Source organism: Nicotiana sylvestris, chromosome 3 (assembly GCF_000393655.2).
Source record: "Nicotiana sylvestris chromosome 3, ASM39365v2, whole genome shotgun sequence".
Taxonomy (NCBI): domain Eukaryota; kingdom Viridiplantae; phylum Streptophyta; class Magnoliopsida; order Solanales; family Solanaceae; genus Nicotiana; species Nicotiana sylvestris.
Genome location: NC_091059.1, coordinates 119,303,443 through 119,322,685, shown reverse-complemented (window position 1 = coordinate 119,322,685; position 19,243 = coordinate 119,303,443). Strand labels below are relative to the sequence as shown.

The following is a 19,243-nucleotide window of genomic DNA, read 5'->3' as shown; positions in this document are numbered from 1 at the left end:
ACAAGAACAACGTTACATGTGCAAAATTATGCACATGGCACTGCTCGAGTTTTTTGTGTGCATCTAATCCTCGACCCAGGAAGATAGAGGCTAATTTGCAAGTTTAATCTTTTTAATTACTATAACTGTATCTTGACCTTTTATATTTCGATCGGCATAGGTTGTCCCATTGGTCTAGTAGAACGTTGTATACCTCTAACAAAAAAACAGCTTCATTTAGCGTTTTGTTAGATGTAACACGAAACAGCAAATTGATGGTGCAGTGTTAATTACTTGTCTTGATTCCTCGGGCAACCCAATGACTTTGGTTTCAATGAAATGGTGACGATGATAAACCAGACTTTCTTATATATTCTGCAACTACCGAGAGAATATAGGCTCAGGACTATATTGAGTGCGCATGTGATGTGCTCCGAGAAGCATGCTTGTTAATCGATAAATCCTCATTATTTAGTTTTTTATCAAACCAATGACATAGTAATTAATTTTAAATTCATAATTTAGTAAACACCATTTAAGTTTTACACGCCGGCAATGTCAAATAAATTTATATAATCAGACTATTTCAAATTCAATTGCGATTAAGTTCTTGCGCTAAATAAGTGTTAGAAACTTGGGAAAGATGGTAATCAGTTAGAACTAGTAACATTACAGACTTACAGTTACATATCAAAGTTTTTATACTGCCAAAGTATTCAACTTAAATTATTTAGTTAATACACATATAAATAATAATTATTCAATACAGTTCAAATCTAAGAGACCTTATAAATTTCATACTTTCATCATAGATAAAACTCTTGTAACTACGTGGATCCGTCTTCTTTTTAAAAAAAATTTCACTTGATGTCCGATATCCTAACAAATATGAATTCATATCCAAGGTTCGATCCCGAGACCTTTGATCAATGATGAAAAAATATTTATCACTCCGCCATAATCTTTCACGAATTTGCCGTTTTTCATTACGATATTAGACGCTCAGTATTGTTGAGATTTGCCTTTTTCCAGGTTCGGCAAAATCAATTAGTCGCATATGGCCGTACCCCGAAATATTTCGTGTGATCACATCACTGGTACTTGTTTATATTGTAATTTTTGCTCGGCCAAGTAATTATATAAAATTAAAGCGTGTAATGGCCAGAGAATTATCAGCTATCATTTGAAAATATATGTTTTGTTAATAGTTCAAGTTGAACTATTATTTCCTACTTGTCACGTGTAAGTGTTGTACGAATTAATGCAGTGGTCCAAATTTTTAATACTTCTTGATTTTCTTGGCATTTAGGCCTATTTAAAATGCAAGATCTCCTCTAGAGAGCCCTACTTCTCGAATCCTGGACTTTTGCTGTGGGCTGACTGATGTGGGCTTTGGGCTAACAGCTGTCTTCCTCAACCACTTAGGATTCAAAATTAGCCCATTAAACTTTCAACTCATGAAAAGCCTGTGATCTTTTATGGAATTTTTACCTCCTACAGCAAAGATTAACACCTTATTTATTTTAAATAAATACCACTTAAAAAAAATTATATTCTATAGATACCTTTTAATGTTTGTAACAAAATATTTAATTTTGGTTACCTCCTATCCCTAAGCCACTAAATACGTTATTCAGTTACACTATTTTCTTTCTCTCTCTTCTTTGATACATGTCATTCTCTTCCCCGTAAAAAACCAAAAAAAACGTATAAAAAGAGAGACATACGACAAGAATGGCAACGGCAAAGATACCAATGGTAGCAAGAAAGATCTTTTGATCACGGTTACAACAATCCCTAAGTTCCCAATTTGGATTCATCCTTTTTTTTCTGCCATCCCCAATTGCTTAAACCCTACAAAGCTTCAACCTTTTCTGCTCCTACAAACAAACTAAACCTCAATTCAAAATTAGTTAGGATCGGCTATTCAAGATTTTTGATTCCACCAAACAGTTGAAAATTCAGCTTTTCAAACAGAGACTTTGTTTAATGAATTTATTCAACAACCCAGTTGGCAATTGCACGTAACCGTTCACCACTGTAATAGTGACCGAAGAAGGTTAAAACGACGGCGTTTTGTCGTTTATTTTTGGAGATTGGTAGGTGGAGTTGTTAACTGTAAATGGATTTTCTCAATCAATCATCTCTTCTTCTTAACTAAGCAAACACGGCAGAATCTTGTCGTTTACTCTATCAACGTATCACGCTATATTTTAATATATTTTCAACGTATCACACTATATTTTCATGTATTTCATTGTATTCATTGTCTTTTTTTTCCATTGTAATTCAATGTATCTCGCTGTATTCCATGTATTTCATTGTATTCGCTGTCTTTTTTTTCATTGTATTTCAATATATCCCGTTGTATTCACTGTCTTACTATATGCCATGGATGTATTCATATGTTTTTTTAATTAATATAATTTATGTATTCAGATGTATTATATAATTTCTCTGAAGCTTGCTATATGTTTTGGGGTATTTTTCGGTTGAGAATCTTTTTTATAACTGAAAATACAAAATTTGTGTGTTATAATTGAGTTTGTTGAGTTATATTAGGAGTCTATTATGTTAATTGATTCACTTTCCGTTTAAAAACAGTGTAATCCCCCGTTTCACGCCGTGAATATGGTCGAATACAATAATCTGTCCAATTGTAATCCCATGTTTCACGCCATGAATACAGTCGAATACACTCGAATACAACAACTAATTAGCTGGACTTCCCTGATTCACGCCTATTTTTGCTACTGTATTCATGAATTCAGTAGCTTAAATACATCTAATACATCTTATAACAACAGAAAACGTATCTACAATCCGTAATATAGCAAATGGTATCTATAAATAACTAATTACCACTAAAAGATAGTGCTTTATGAAAATTTCTCTTTTATCCATTCCATTGGCTTTCCTAAGTCTTGCTAATTTGTCTGTCCGAAATACCATAATCTTGTACATGTTCCAAAATAATCTCACAATTAGAAACCAAGGTAATGTTATTTTGACAAAAATAACCAAACAAATAGTTGCATGAATTGGCAAGTAGAAACAAAAAGGTTCGACGTTCTTTACCCTTAAAACGAGTAACAATTAATTTTATATGCGATTAAAGAACATGTGATTTAACTTAACACAAATGAATTATGAACAATAAATAATTGAATTAAAAGAAATCAGACGATCAAACCAAATACAATTGATTAACAAGACTAGCTTTGCAATGGACTTTAGGAAATCGGTTCCGATTTAGCCCTCGGAACGAGCTCGGTTGCAACTCAATAAGCATGCAACTGAAGAACACTTTTAACAGTAGCTAAAGAACATAAATTAACTTTATTACTTTGATATGCATGCCAACGGTGGTTTTAAAATGAAAAGGTTCTCCCCTTAAATAGTAAGAGAGTTTCAATCGTAGTACAAGTCTAAATAAGGTAAAAATCTACTTCCAGTAAACATTGATCTGCAGTTGATATCATGCGAGATTTGTGTCGTAACATCCGGTTGAGGGTGGATATTATGGCTCCCCGCTTATCATGCCTAACCGTCTTTTCCCCTAGTTTCGACCCTTCACTCTACTCGAACCCGATGCTTGACCGCGTCCGGTCCTGGGTGCACCATTCGTCCTCCCCGGGCTCTGAGACGTGGAACCCCCCGACTTTACTCGAAGTCATGTCAGATCATACTTCCCTCTCATTTTTTACCGAAAAATTGGGGGTAACTTTATCCCTGATTTTACTCGTACAAAGATAGCCCCCTCACTTTTCAGAGAGCAGATTTATCGAAACGACGAGAAGTGACGAACTGACCTAGTTCCTTCCAACAATGAAATGTCCCTTTAATCGCATTGTTCTAACTTTGGATACGTGTCAGCCGCTGATTGATCGTCCATAAATGCAAAACATCATGCATTAAATACTCCCCTCTTATAAAAGCTTCGGTTTCCTTTTTTCACTTTTTTACTTTCCAGTTTTGATCTTCTTGAGTTACCCTCGAAATTCTTACTTGGTCATCATTCCTTCAGACTTTCATGTATTGTTCTTCACATCTTTATTTTTTCATCTTCAATCTTTAAACCTTCATATTTCCAGATAGCGATGACAAAAGCTTCAAAATCCGTACCTCAACACATTGCCCCTTCAATTTCTAACCCGCCCGCAAATGTCGAACTGATCCTCCTGGAGGCAGCCCCAGAACCTCCTCTTAAGAATTTTATCCCCGGAGGATGCTCTATAGACAATGAATTTAAGTTCGAAAAAGCCTCCAAGTAAGGATATCGAGGTGAGGAGGTATGGAGGTATATATGTTCCATCACCGAAGACACGCTCCCGACGGTTCGAGAGGATTGCAAGTGGGAGGGCAAGGAATTAGTTGTCCCTGGCCCCGATGAGGACATCACCAAGCATGTGGAGGGGTATTTAAGTATTTACACATACCCCTTCACGTTTGGCCCGATAGATACAATAGTCCTCGATTTCTGCAAAAGGTACAAGGTCTGCCTCGGATAGAATCTTCTGAGAGGGATTAATCAAGCTTGTCCGATGGGCAAAGAAGGCTCCATTCTTGAGCATAGACAAAGACAGGGATTGAGGATGGCATAGGAGATTCATTCGGGTGAAGACCGAGGATCTCATCCCCCTCGAGTTCCTATCATTCTTTAAGAAGTGGAACCTAACACGTTAGTTCATCTCTACTCAAGTTATAGCTCTTTGAATTTATTTATTTTTCCTCATCGCCTGGCTTTTTCGTTGTGTTGCGGTCGCCTGAGTCCCCAATGTTATCCCCCGTTTCAAGGAGTGGGTCGAGGGGATCTGTAAATAGTTGACATACTCCGAGCTCGAGTGGCACAAACTTTCAAAAGGCAAATGGGAGGCTTGTTCCCATGGTGAGTATTCCCCTTCTACTGATTTGAGTTTCTCTTTCGTTCCACTGTTGCTTTGGCTAAGTCCCTTTCTTCCTACCACAAGTTTTCCAAGACCACCGAGCTTCGATCGATAGATGAGGACGAGGCCTCGTCTCCATCTGCAAAACCCTTCGCTTTGGGATAGCCTGCCGCCGAAACTGCTATAAAGAAGGAGGAGAAAAAGAGAAGAAATAGGGGGTCTTCTGGCTCCTTAGATTCTACATTCAAGGCCAAGAAAAAGAGGGTCATGGTCAAGATCCGAAACAGTAACACGAAGAGTACTCGGTCTAGGGTACCTAACCCTAATTCTCTCTACCGGCTCAGGGATTACCCTGAAGATGACGAAATGGAGTTTGTCGCCCATGAGCCAACTATCGTTGTAGAAGAGCAGGAAGCATCGGAGGGAGGCGACCATATTGCCTGACCCTCTTCAGTCCTGGAGCCCGAGGGAAAGCGCGTGGCTATTGCTTCTCGAGAAGCTACTCTGATTCTGAGAGAAGCCGCTGATGTCATTGACATTCCAGAGTCACCGTCTCACATGGAGTCCCTTTTTGACAAGGCCTTGGCCATTAAAGAAAAGCCGAGCAAGGCATCACGGGCCGCAGATGAGGTCTTAACTTGTTTTCTGAAGGCTTGGACGTCGGTGTGCTGGAGGACTTCTCCAGTTTTGGCCACCTAGAGATCCCAAGAAAGGAGGTGTTGCCGAGTCAGGTGGGCCGAGCTCAAGCCTAAAGCTTGTGAAGCAGTTCCCTGGCCCGAGCGCAGATCCCGACCGTAAGAGGGCATTTATGTTTATGATACCGGTGGATACTAGGGTGCTATCTAGGCTGATTAGTGTAGCCAGCTACCTTTGTTGCTTGGTAACCAAAGAGAACCAAGTGAATATGAATTATGTGGACGTGCCGAGCCTTTTTAACGAGCCACAACAGGCGCTGAACAAGGTATGTTTCCCTTTCCTTATATCCTTATAGGGTTCATTTAGCCTTAACATACTTTAATAGTTTTAACATTTTTATTTCTAAGGCCTCGGTGCTCCATCATGAGAGCTTCCACCGATCTCGGATGGAAGTGGGTCATCTCGAGTTCGAGCTCAAGGAGTAGGTCCGGCAGAAGGACATGTATAAAGCTCTTAGTAAGCAAAAAGATGAGGCCCTCAAGGACCTCCCCGTCCTCCAAGCTGAGCTGGAAAGAGCTCAAAAGGAGGCCTCGATAGTGAAACGGGAACATGCCATTCTGGTAAAAAAGGTAAGGGCGTTTAAGATTAACAAAGAAAGGCCAAACGCAACTGCTAACGCCACAACCTCGCAGGTCCAAAAGAAAATAAAACTGATCCACCAGCTTAGGGCCGAAATGAACAAGGTCAAAGCCTCGGCCGAGGAGTTGAGGAGAAAAATGGATCTCATGGCCTCGGAACGGGATTCCACCAAAGAGGATTTGGCATCGGCCAAGGATCAGCTCCAGGTGATAAAGGATAAAGCTAACGAATGGTCTCGGCTGAATGATGAGCTCCGAGCACAACTGGACTCATCCATCATGGAATGGGATTCCCTTAGTTGGGAGTACACCACTTTAAAGTCCAAGTTACAGGCGGCCTCGAACAAGTTATACGAAGTTCTGGATATGCTCCCCCAGTATAAGAACGACATGGAGGTGGTTGTGACCCTTGTAATAACAAAGGTCGAGTATATGAAATGGCTATCCCGGAGGGATACCTTTGAGGAGATTTATTCCCGAAGGTTCGATCTAGCGGCCGAGATCGAAGAGGTGAAGAGGCTGAGGCCAAAGAGAGATACGTGCCCGAGGGCTCGGGCAGCAAGTTGGGCTTCGGCGAAGATTAGGTGGAAAATGCCATAGTTTATTTTTTGTTTTCCCTTGTATATTTTATTATTTTTATTTTGGGGCCGCTTTATAGTGCCTCTGTAAATACCTTTTGGTATATATATATATATATATGTTACACCCCATGTTTTCATGCGTGAGAGTACGTCGTAAGTCAATTGATATAAGCTCAGAAATAATATTATATTTGAAAGCATATAAAGTAAGTTAATCGTGTTACCTTGGAGTTTAAAAATATTTAATATCATGAGTAACGAGTACCAAGAGGGTTGGAAAGCTTAGAAGCTAAACCAATTGACGAAAATAAGTTTCATCGAAAGTCGACACGTTTGGAATGTTATAACATGTACTTAGGGTGAGACTATGATTTTTAAAATAATAAGGAGGTGATTTTATGAGTTATTTTAGTCATATGGTAAATGTATGTTAGGTTTTGAAGTCAAGCGAGTTGTGGAATAAAAGTTGGCAAAGGTCATCACAAGTTATATTCATAAATGTGCTGAAAATTAGGTCCAATGTAGTTGAGCTTTTCTCAAAATATACTTGGAATTATGGGGTGATCGACCTAGAAAATTGAATATCTATATTCGCATTTTCGTGAGACTGCGCAAGCAACTCCCATGGGACCCACAAAGTCGGTGTAAAACTTCAGTTTGTATTTAAGTCAATTATATCTCATTTTAACTCATTTTTCTCATTCACAACAGTTACTAAACCCTCCTAAATGCTCTCCAAGGGTTCCTCCATGATTCTAGGTTGAAAACCTAAGAAAAAAATATGAATCTAATGCTAGAAATCCCGTGGTGCTCGCTAGATCGTAGTTCTTCATCTTGTGGCTGTTTTGGAGGGTTCTTCAAAGGTAAGTAACCTCAGATTTAGTATTTTTATTTATGATTAAGCTAAGAATCAGTACATACTTCATATATATTAGAGTTTCAATGTGAAATACAAGTGTTTACATACCAACTTGAACACAAAAGTTGATTCAAGAAGAGAATACAACTCCTACAGTGTTGTGGTGTGATTGAGGGTTATTGTGAGCTATACCAGCTGGGAATTTCAAGTTGTATCTACTTCTTAAGGTAATTAAATCATGTTCTTGGTTGTACTTAAGGTCAATCATCTGTTGGTTGAGTTGTTTGAGTGAAAATCCGCAAGATAGTAATTGACATGGCTTAAGGAATCATTATCTTTTTTTGTGGGCTGTGTTGAGGCTATATATATGGTTTGTTGTGGATGGAAATTGTTATAAATAGTTTTATTATGTTGTGGTTGCTGTTGTTAAGCTTATCTATGTGTTAATTCAGTGGATTGAAAAAGATAACATGAAAAATAAGATGTTGACGATAAAAGTTAAGGTGCTAGGAGTATGGACTATATTTGAAGATTTTGGTTATGATGTTTTGGGCTGAAAATGGTATGGTAAGAATAAGTATAATGTTATATATGTTGTAGATAGATTCATGGAAAATGAATTGGATTCAAACCATATTTTGTTAATCGTAAATCGAGCTTGCCGTTCAAAATAGTTGTTGAACTAATTAGAGAGCTTATTGTGAATTATACTATTGTTGTTTGGGCTGTTTGGTGACTTTTGGTAGCATATGGGATGTAGTACAAACAGGGCAGGTGTTGTCCGTTTTCTTGTAGAATATTGGTTTTCAAATATGAGAGTTACAACACTTATATGATGACGTCGAAGTCGGTTTACTCATTATGGACGTAAGAAGATCATATTAAGCTTGCTTGATGATTGAATAGAAGATTTCAAAGTTATATTAAGGGACTCTCTTCTTTCTTTTGGCATGATCTAAAGTGAAATGAATACGCTATTTCATAACAGATCTACTCCTAGTAACTAAGGTTACCCATGTTGTTCTTTCCTTATAAAGTTATTCTAAGCAAGTATGTATGATCCTTGAATCCTACTGAGGTTCATATTGATGGTAGGGATGTACATAATGTTAATCGAAGGTGCAACGACTTATGTCACTCCAAAAGATTTAGAACGTGATTCCATGAGTCTGGAATGCATTATATATAGTATCTATTTTACTCTACCGAGTCGCACTATAGTTGGAGGGTACAACACCTATTGTGCAACCACTGATCAGTTGGGTTTACCGAGCTCTACATGGCTGGGTACGATCCTACCGAGCCTTATGATGGCCGGGTACATTTTTACCGAGTCCTCTTTGAGCCCAGGTATGATATGATGATGATGATGCCCACAAAGGTGTATGTTTTAAAAGTTTATGTATATATATGTATTATGCATTTCATGTTAGTAGCCCCTAGAGGCACTCAGATATTACAAGTTATATCTCATTTATCTCTCTTTACATTACTGTTCTTGTTTATGCTTTCCTACCTTACATACTCGGTGCATTATTCATATTGACGTCCCTTTTGCTTGGGGACGCTGTGTTTCATGCCCGCAGGTTCCGATAGACAGGTTGACATTCCTCCTAGTAGTCTATCAGCTTAGTGGAAGGTGTTGGTGCACTTCGTTGCTCCGGAGTTACCTATTTGGTCAGTATGATTTGGACATGTACTAATTGGTATGGCGGGGCCCTGTCCCGGCTTTTATGATATTTATGTACTATTAGAGGCTTGTAGATGGATGTCATGTACATGGATACTTGTATGGCTTTGTCGGCCTATGTTTTGAGTATACAAATGATCATGTCGGTCTTATAGTCCTGTATGTCACATGCATAAGTTTCTATATTATGTCGGGTCATCCTATGTCTAGAATTCCCTTATGGTTTATTCTTGTTATCTCATGACAGCCTTTTTGTCTCATTTACCCATGATAGTATGATAAGAAAGATATATCACGTTGGTACTCGATCCAGTAAGGCACCAGATGCTCGTCGTGGCCCTTCGTGTGGGTCGTGACAATATATAAATATATATATATATATATATATATATATATATATATAATTTCCCTTCGGCTATATTGTGTCCTTTATTTTTCAGTATTTGCTTTATGTTCGAGACTTATAACTTGTGTTTAAAATATGCCATCGATGTCTTAGCATAGAATTTGACATAACTTAGACTGTTCGTTCCCTCAAAGCCCGAATGAGACCTGGGTTAAGTAACAACTCCGAGTTGCTTTGACTTTGGAGGATCAGATGAAAAACTAAGTCTTTATTAGAATACTTGAATTTTTTAACCGGACACATTTATTCTTTGCCAAAAGTGGCTCTTTTTATGGTCGGGTCTAAAGTAATCTTTCATAGGTTTAAAAAACGTGTAAGGACCTTACTTTCTATGTACGGACTCGAACGTCTCCAAGCCGTTTAAGTTGGTTGTAGCCTTTCGTGCTTAGGCCCTACCTAGTAGGCTCAGTGCCTCCAGGATTTGGTAGCCTGAATTGTCCGATCTTATTGTCGGGTAGCAGTACCCGGTTCGGAAAGGCCCATGGGCTTAAAGGTTTTGAACCCAATATTTACTCCAAGTAACTTAACGATAATATCCCGGTTCAGGGAGGCCCGTAGGCTTAAAGGTTTTGAACCCAATATTTACTCTAAGTAACTTAATGATAATATCGATGGTGCAAATGTGAACTGATGAAACATATAAGGCAAACTTCTTTCATTACTTTGAATGTAGAATACATAACCGAAGGTACAAAAAAACTTTTTGCCATGGCGAGAATGAGCTACACGGGCACGGTTCATTTGACCGTTTGACCCTTACAATTAATTCTAATATTCATTCGTTGGCTTTCAATATCGAATAAGAAAAAATGCCTTCTGAATTTTTGAACTCAGGATCTTGACTTAGGGTGTGATGGCCCCCTAGTATTTGAGACTGAACTTGTGAGGCTCGAATACTATTGGTCTAATACGGGTGATCTGCAGTCCCGGCGTCAGGCCAGTCTTCAAAACTAGGATAGTATGTTTTACTATTGCCTTGTTAAAAATCTTGCCACAAAACCCACATCGGGAAAAAATCAGTCCAAGGGAAAAAGAGTGCAACATGTGCATTCAGAGCTAATCCTCAGGTTTGACCTCGACTGAGTACATGCACGGGGTTAGTTCAAAGCATAATAAACCACAAAGGAAATTGCGTTCATACCTGAGAATTAGTACAGTTTTAAGTGTGTCACATTCCAGTTGTTGTGGAGTTGTACACCATTCCCGGACTCGAGCTTGTATGAGCCTTTACTGGTTATACCGGTGACTATGTATGGTCCTTCCCAATTCGGGCCTAGTTTTCCATCATTTGGGTTCTTGGTATGTAGTTTAACTTTCCTCAATACCAATTCCCCGACTTGGAAGTGTCAAAGGTTTGCCCTTCGATTGTAGTATCTCTTCATTCGTTGCTTTTGGGCCGCTAATCGGATTAGGATGGCTTCTCGCCTTTTATATGCTAAATTTAAGCTCGTGGCCATAGCCTTATCGTTTGACGTCTACGTAGCGTACTGGAACCTTAGGCTCGGTTCTCCTACCTCTACCGGAATTAGCGTTTCTGCACTGTAGACTAAAGAGAACAGTGTTTCACCGGTGCTGGGTTTTGAAAATACCGGTCGAAGTAGGAGAATCGAGTCTCAAATTTCAATATGCGACCGAAGAATCAAACGACGAGGCCATGAATACGATCTTGGAACTGTTAGACGAAAGGCGCGAGGTTGCCCTCGTCCAGATGGCTTCCCAAAAGCAACAGATTGAAAGGTATTACAATCGAAGAGCCAACCTTCGACACTTCAATATCGGGGACTTGGTACTAAGGACGGTGACCTTGAGCACTCGGAACCCGAACAAAGGTAAGTTGGGGACAAATTGGGAAGGTCCATATCGAATTATCAAGATCACCAGCAAAGGATCGTACAAACTCGAAGCAATGAATGGTGAGCGACTACCGAACAACTGGAACATGACATTCATAAACCGTTACTAGTGCTGAGGTACCAACACATTCATTTCTTTTCTTTACATATTAGACTAACACTTGCAGGTAACGATCAAGGAATGATACAACTTTTAGGCCTGAAAGCACGCGTTGCACTCTTTTTCCCTTGGACCGGTTTTGTCCAAAATGGGGTTTTCGACAAGGTTTTTAACGAGGCAACAATGGATCATGCTAACATAGAATTGAAGATCGACTATAAACCGGAGTCAAGGACCACATCAGTAGTATCCGAGACCTCTCTATGATCAGCCTCAAATATTAGGGGCCATCACCCTCGGATGATGATTTTGGCAAGGAAAGAAACTTTATGCTCGAACAACCTAGACTTGGTGGATAGGATTTATTGTAAGGGCCAAACGGTCAAATGAACCGTGCCCACATAGACCACCCAAGCCCTAACACGAAGCTTGTACACATTTTTATCCTTGTATATTACTCACAAAAATGAAAGAAAGTTTCTACTTTAGGGATAAATATTTTGTCCCTTAAAAATTTCTCCATTCAGTCCACTAAAGACATCAAGCCCAAGGACCACCTCTGTCCAGATCCAAGAGATCGCCCTCATTCGGGAACTATCATCCAAGGCAGGCTCGGGCGACCCGAGATATTGAAGCCTGGGGGCACAAAGCCTATTAGGCAGTGCCCGAACATTACAGGCTACAACCATCCGCATTCGGGGACTGTTGTCCTGGGCAAGCCCGGATGACTCGGGGTAATAAGCCCATTGGGCGATACCTGAACGTAAAAGGCTATGACTGTCTTAGAATAGCTCAAAGATGTCTGAGACCCGTAGACAAAACATGAGGCCACCAAAATTTATAAACTGATTCAAAAAGCTACCCTATGCAGAATTGCAAAAATATTCTAAGTACTTTGGGGAAAGCTTCTCGTCATACCGAGATCCCACGAGTCTTAAGCAAAATAATATCAAGAACGAGCCTTTTTCGAACCTACGAATAAGACCTAATTATTACGTGCTAAGGCATTCAAAATCTTTGCAATCGATCGTTGTTCGAGCCTTTTAGCATTTTCGATCTCGGACGATAAATCAAAACCCTGGGCATGAACCTCCTCGAGGGCTTTCCTTCGGGACTGCCACTTCACATATTCAACGATGTCTTTCAGGCGGTCCTGGGCTACCTTAGCATCAGCTTTGTACTGGGCCACCATCTCATCGGCATCGGCCCTAGTTATTTCAGCCACTGACTTGGCTGTTTTAAGCTCCTTGGTGAGGGTATCCCGATTGGTAACAACCAAGCCCAACTGAGATTGGAGGTCCTCGATTTTTTAGGATCGGGCCTCAGCCTTCTCTCTCACTGCTCGAAGTTGAGCCTCCGCCGAGACCAGTTGCGCCCGGGAAGTCTCCTTTTCCGAGGCCAAATGATCTATCTTGCCCTTCCACTTTTCGGCCTCGACCTTGATTACATCCATCTCAGCTCGGAGTTGGTTGATATGATCAATCTTCTGTTGGACCTGCGAGTTTTGACCGTTAGTCACCGTGTCTAGCTCGTCACCACTAACTTCAAAATTTTTTACTTTTTGCACCAGGTCGGAGAGTTCTTTCTGAGCACGTCTAACTCAGCTCGAAGGCTCTTGACTTCTCCTTCACGTTGCTCACTGAGAAACTTATACATGTCTCTCTTCTCAGCAACATCTTCAAGGGGGCTTTTCCGCCGGTTCATCAACAACGGTGTCGGGGACGGTCTCCTCGACCTCAATAGTCGGTCGCGGAGAAGAATGGGCATCGTTTTGAGGAACAGATTTTGAGGTTTTTGCCATTGTTATGGAGGAAAAGATGGGGAAAGATTGAAAGTTGAAGGATCAGATTTATTGTCTTGAGTAGGAGATTTTTGCAAAGTACTGAAGAACCTTGAGTAACGGAGGTAAAAATACTAGAGAGTATTGAAATCCTAAGGGTACGAGGGTAGAAGATTTGGTGTAAAGTGAAAAATGAACAAAGGAGGGGATATTTATAGAGGTCTCACGACGTTTCGGGTCCAGGAAAGGCTAATTGACAACTGACACGCATTTAAGGCCATTATGATATGACTGACGAGATATTTAAGGTTTTTTGTCGTTTCTGACACTTCGTATCGAAGAAGGAATTGTGGAACTCGTGTCGTTTCTCGCCAACTTACTCTCCAAGAAACGGGACTATCTATATAACGGTGGAACCATGCTCATGTACACCCCGGTCTCTGATAAGATAAGCCAAGATCGAGACATGATTACATGGGACCAAAATTGAGGGAAGGGCCTCATCGAGTCAGAGTCTAGAGGCATGACGCCCACCCTCGGGAATATCGGAGTCTTGGTCCGGGATCGGTCCTAGCCCTGAACGACCTCGAAGAACATTATCGGGCAATCAAGTACGACCAACAGAAGGTCGCAATATTCGCGACCAGTAGGATATCACGACGGGGATCTCGGCACGTATCGATGAAGAACTGACAATCAGTTAATTAGAAGATTTTTTTACCTTTTATAGAGTTGTACCTAGAGTAGGATTCCCCTACTATATAAAGGGAGTCTGGTAATTCATGACAGACATTGCTATAGGCATTCCCAAGCAATATACTATTATTTTCACTGTTATTGAAAGCTCTTTTTCTTGTTCACTAATACTGGCCGTCGTGAGCCCGGATCGAGGGTAGATAAAAGCCTGGAATCCTCCACCTCACATGGTTTGAATTTATATCATTATTTAATATGTCTAATTCAATTTACCGTTTTGTATCGAATTAATCAGCGTATCCTTAAAATCACTTTCAAATTTAATTATTATCCGATTTTGAGGGTAAACAAATATGAAAGATCATTTTATAAAACTAGAGGTCATTTATCAAGCCCTCCCCTTTTCATAATCTATGTTTGGAAAGCAATGCTGCAATTTTTTTTTCCAGGATACATGAAGTTGCTAGGGATAAGGAGTTGGATAAATTAATTAACTCTAATATGGGTACTGAAGAATTAATGCATTACTTAAACGCCGCCGTACGGCAAATGAAAATGAAGCAGCCACGAAAAAGTCAAATATTAAATTAGTAAATATTTTCTGTACTCTAAACGATCGATAGTGAGAGATATGAAGAATGAGGACAAGTACGGCAACCTAACAAATACTACTGTAATCAATAAGTTCGTGTGCGGAGCTAGAAGGTTAGCTTCCGATTTGCCGAACCAAATAGTTTCAGTCTAAAATCTGTATACTAAAAATTCACAAAATATGTGCATAAATTAAATTCGGAACTCAGTTACTAATGCTTGATGACACTATCCCGGAATTTAAATTTCCAAAAAGTCCAAGTCCTAACTCAAAAAGTGTTATTATGTGTGGTTGTGTGCTAGAATTGGTTGTTAAGACTCAAGGGTAACGAAGAACCAGTGCCTAATACGCTTGTTCTTTTGCTTGCTCCAATTGGTGTGCTTGGGGAAAGACGAAAGCTGCTTAGATAGGAAGGAAATTGAAGGTCAACCAATAACTAGAGTCAGCGCCTCATGTAACTTGTTCTGAAAATTAACGAGGCGGCCGGCTATTATATTTGGGTTTTACATCTCTTTCTGCTTTCGGCCACAATTTCCAAGAAACAAATTTCTTTCTGAATCATATACTCTAGTCAAACCTTGTTCAATTTTATTTTAAAACAAATCTTAACTAACACTGCAATCCTTCATCCCGTTATTACTTAGTTTAAATTGTACACAGCGAGCATACACGAGGATAACGAGCAATCAGATCCAATTGTAGTCAATAGTATTACTTTAAACTGAAGGTGTGTTGTGATATCCTTGTTCATGACCTAATTAATACTAATATATATGACAAGTTGCTACCAAAACTTCCCGCCCACAGTATGCATGCACATACAAAAAAAGAAACTTCATACTTCCGTAATACTTATAGATAAGATACTCCATAACGTAAAAAATTCATATCTGTTTGCCAAACAAAATTTACGTGAAGAAGGAAGGATGCGTGAGTTGCGTAGCTAGCAATAGTAGTAAAAAGTTTTGCAAACGTATGTAATACCGATATTTGGTGTACAATATGATGCAGATGTGAATAATATCTATTATAGTAGTACGTATTAATTAAGGGGGTCAAAAAGTTGTAGTCTCAATTTGCTGAACATGTTGTGCCATCCCAGATGACTTCAATTAGAGATCAATATTTTAAGTTTGCGCCGGAAGAATGAATATGAACTTCCAAGGCTTGCTTTTCCTATCTTTATGGAAAAGCAATATTCTAGGTACTGAAGATGTGCATTGGGGAAAAGTGTATATATATTATCAAATTAAATTCTCTGGCAAAATAAACAATAAACATCGTACCTAGAACAAGACCATTAAGAAATATGATTGGTTGCAGAAAATCTACTTGCCAAGTGCTGAGAATAATAGCAACAATTGTCTGCTTGACAGCCACGGTTGTAGCAAAGGTTCCTAATCCTAATTATGCTGATGCCTTAACAAAGAGTATTCTCTTCTTCGAGGGACAAAGGTCTGGTAAATTACACTCTAACCAGCGCGCGACTTGGAGAAAAGATTCTGCTCTTCATGATGGAGCTGACAAGGGTGTAAGTATACATAATATTCCCTCCATCCCAATTTGTTTGATACAGTTCAAAAAATTTCGAGAGTCAAACTTCTTAATTTTGACCGCGAATTAGAGCATAGAAAAATTTTCTTAAATAAAATTTACATATTTGAAAACTACATACAACGATATATGTCTCGACAACATATCCATTCATGCTCTTAATCTTGTTATTACAAATAAAAATTGCCCCAATTTTAAAGAAACAAGATTTTTTTAGGTGGATTTGGTAGGTGGGTACTATGATGCTGGTGACAATATCAAGTTCCATTTTCCAATGGCTTTTACTACGACCATGTTAGCTTGGAGTGTCGAGCAGTTCAAAAATACAATGGGATCAGACTTACAACACGCCATGGAGGCAATCAGGTGGTCCACGGACTATTTCTTAAAGGCCACAAACATTCCCAACGTAGTATTTGCACAAGTAGGAAACGCAGAGGCTGATCATAACTGCTGGGAAAGGCCTGAAGATATGGACACGCCGCGTACTACTTTTGCAGTTACAGCACAAGCTCCGGGTTCTGAAGTTTCTGCTGAGATTGCTGCTGCTCTTGCTGCTGCCTCCGTCGTGTTTAAGCCTTCTTATCCCGCATATTCCAAATTGCTTGCTAACAGAGCCGTCCAGGTAACATTATGTTGCTTACCATCAAAAATTTTGAAACAAATTTAATTTGTCTAATATTTGGAACCAGAAGGAGTATTAATTACTACATCTGTCTCATATTATCTGTCATGATTCTCTTGTACGCGCCATTTAAGAAAAATTAATTAGAATGTGATTTTGACTACTTCACCCTTTTTCATGTCTTAATATTTAATCTTTCGTCATTGGTATTTGAATAAAGTTATCCATAATTGAGGTGTTTGTAGTCTTCAATGATAATTATTACTAAGGGTAAAAAAGAAAAAAGATAATCAATTTTGTCTTAAACTTTTAAAGTGACAAACAATTTGTGATAACTATAGTTAGTAACCAGGACTGATAATACGAGACGGAGGGAGTAATAGGATAACCATATAGAGGGTGTTGCAATTTCCGGTATAACTATCAAATAGTTGAGGTGATAATAATTATATTGTTTTTGCGCGGAATTCAGGTTTTTGAATTTGCGGATAAATACAGGGGATCTTATAATGACAGCATAGGACCTTGGGTGTGCCCATTCTACTGTAATTACAACGGATACAATGTAAGTATGAAGGCTAAATAAACTTCAAATGGTATTGACATAATTCAACAAGTTGTTAATCCTACAAGGATGAAAAAATTGAAACAGGATGAATTGCTTTGGGCTGCAGCATGGCTACTCAAAGCTACAAGGAAGCCTATATATTGGAACTACGTTAAGCAAAATATAATAAACTTCAAATCGGACATCGAAAGTGGATTATCAGAATTTGGATGGGATGCCAAGCATGCCGGTATCAATGTGCTTATCTCCAAGGTTAATTAATTTATTCACAAGTTAGATATTCCACCAAATCAGGCTCTTATTTATTCTGCATACATAATTAATTTTCTCTGTCTTTGATTCAATCTGACATCTTTCACATTTCTGGATATTATTGCAGTTTGTTCTCGATAACCCTTCAAATGCAAACCCCTTCCTTCCTTATGCTGATACATTTGTCTGCAGTGTATTACCTGAATCTCCTACCAATACAGTTAGATACACTCCAGGTATATTAATTTCCCTTTTCTCGTATTCCTAAAAAAGCAAAAAATATAATTTGTTAATGATGCGCATATAATTGTTGTCATCCTCAAATATTATGCAGGTGGACTCATGTACAAAGCGGGGATTTGTAATATGCAAAATCCAACAGCTCTATCGTTTCTACTTCTAACCTATGCGCGCTACATGAAGAGCAGAGTAATTCGCTGTGGCAACGTTGATGTAACTCAAAAGATGCTAATACGTTTTGCAAGAAGCCAGGTATTGTATATACTGTCTGTTGCATATTACAATGACGCTGAAAATGTGATAAATTTGAAAAAAATTAAACTGATCGAGGTATATAAAATGGATGCAGGTGAATTATATTCTTGGGAGAAATCCAATGAACATGTCATACATGGTTGGATATGGAACAAAATTTCCTCAAAGAATACACCATAGAGGGTCTTCATTGCCATCTATTGATCAATATCCAGAGAAGATAGGATGTAAAGAAGGGACACCATATTTCCTAAGTGAAAGCTCAAATCCCAACTTGCATATAGGGGCAGTAGTTGGAGGACCTGATATCAAAGATTATTTTGCTGATTCAAGACTTAGTTCTTCCCAGTCAGAACCAGCTACATATGTAAATGCACCACTTGTTGGCCTCTTGGCTTATTTTAAAGCACATCCCTAGTCATGAATACTTGTGAAATTAACTAACTTTAATTTTGAAGTAGATCATTGAATCTTCTTTCGCCAAAATTGTATTCATTTGGAATTTCAGGCAGAAAGAAAGGTTAGAACTTAGAACCAAAGATTGGCTGATGATCTTCTGTACAAAGTTCTTTCACTCTTGATTTTTGTATTTCACTTGTGTATTTTAGTAGTACAAGGAATTAAAAATCAACTCCTGATTGAAATTTGTACAGCTTTGTGTGTTTGTTTTTGTTTGAACAAAAAGTTTAAAACTCCTTTGCCAACTTCAATTATCAATAATAAGGAAGCTAAATCTTAGCCAAGCATAATTAACTTCGGATCCAAACGTAAACAACGGGAAATAACAAAAAGTAAGAATGTATCAGATTTATTGATGTCATAATCTTATGTCAAACACGAGAACTGGGCTTACATCTGAAGCAAAAAAGAATCGCAAGTGAGAGAGCAAAGAGGAAAAGCAAAGCCCCCTTTTCTCCGTCAGAGATTTCTCTCTTTATTAGTGCTTATACCCATCTATATATAGCTCCTAGAACTTCTATTCAGTGGTCTTTGACCAACATACTTTCTTGCGACTGTCCTTTTCGTTATAACTCGAGTACAATATTGACTTGA

At 38.8% G+C, this 19,243-nt stretch overlaps 2 protein-coding genes across 2 annotated transcripts; both read left to right on the top strand.

Annotated features, from left to right (window-relative positions):
• Nucleotides 1-6,001: 6,001 nt before the first annotated feature.
• LOC138887931 (tropomyosin-like) lies at nt 6,002-6,739 on the top strand. The gene has a single exon (XM_070169723.1). The coding sequence runs from the start codon at nt 6,002-6,004 to the stop codon at nt 6,737-6,739; it is 738 nt and encodes a 245-aa protein (XP_070025824.1).
• Nucleotides 6,740-15,758: 9,019 nt separating this feature from the next.
• On the top strand, nt 15,759-18,828 carry LOC104223993 (endoglucanase 8-like). Its single transcript, XM_009775540.2, has 7 exons — nt 15,759-16,227; nt 16,468-16,875; nt 17,348-17,440; nt 17,528-17,695; nt 17,823-17,931; nt 18,030-18,187; nt 18,285-18,828. Exons 1-7 carry the CDS (start codon nt 16,006-16,008, stop codon nt 18,606-18,608), a joined length of 1,482 nt encoding a protein of 493 aa, XP_009773842.1. The 5' UTR covers nt 15,759-16,005; the 3' UTR covers nt 18,609-18,828.
• The last annotated feature ends 415 nt before the right edge of the window (nt 18,829-19,243 follow it).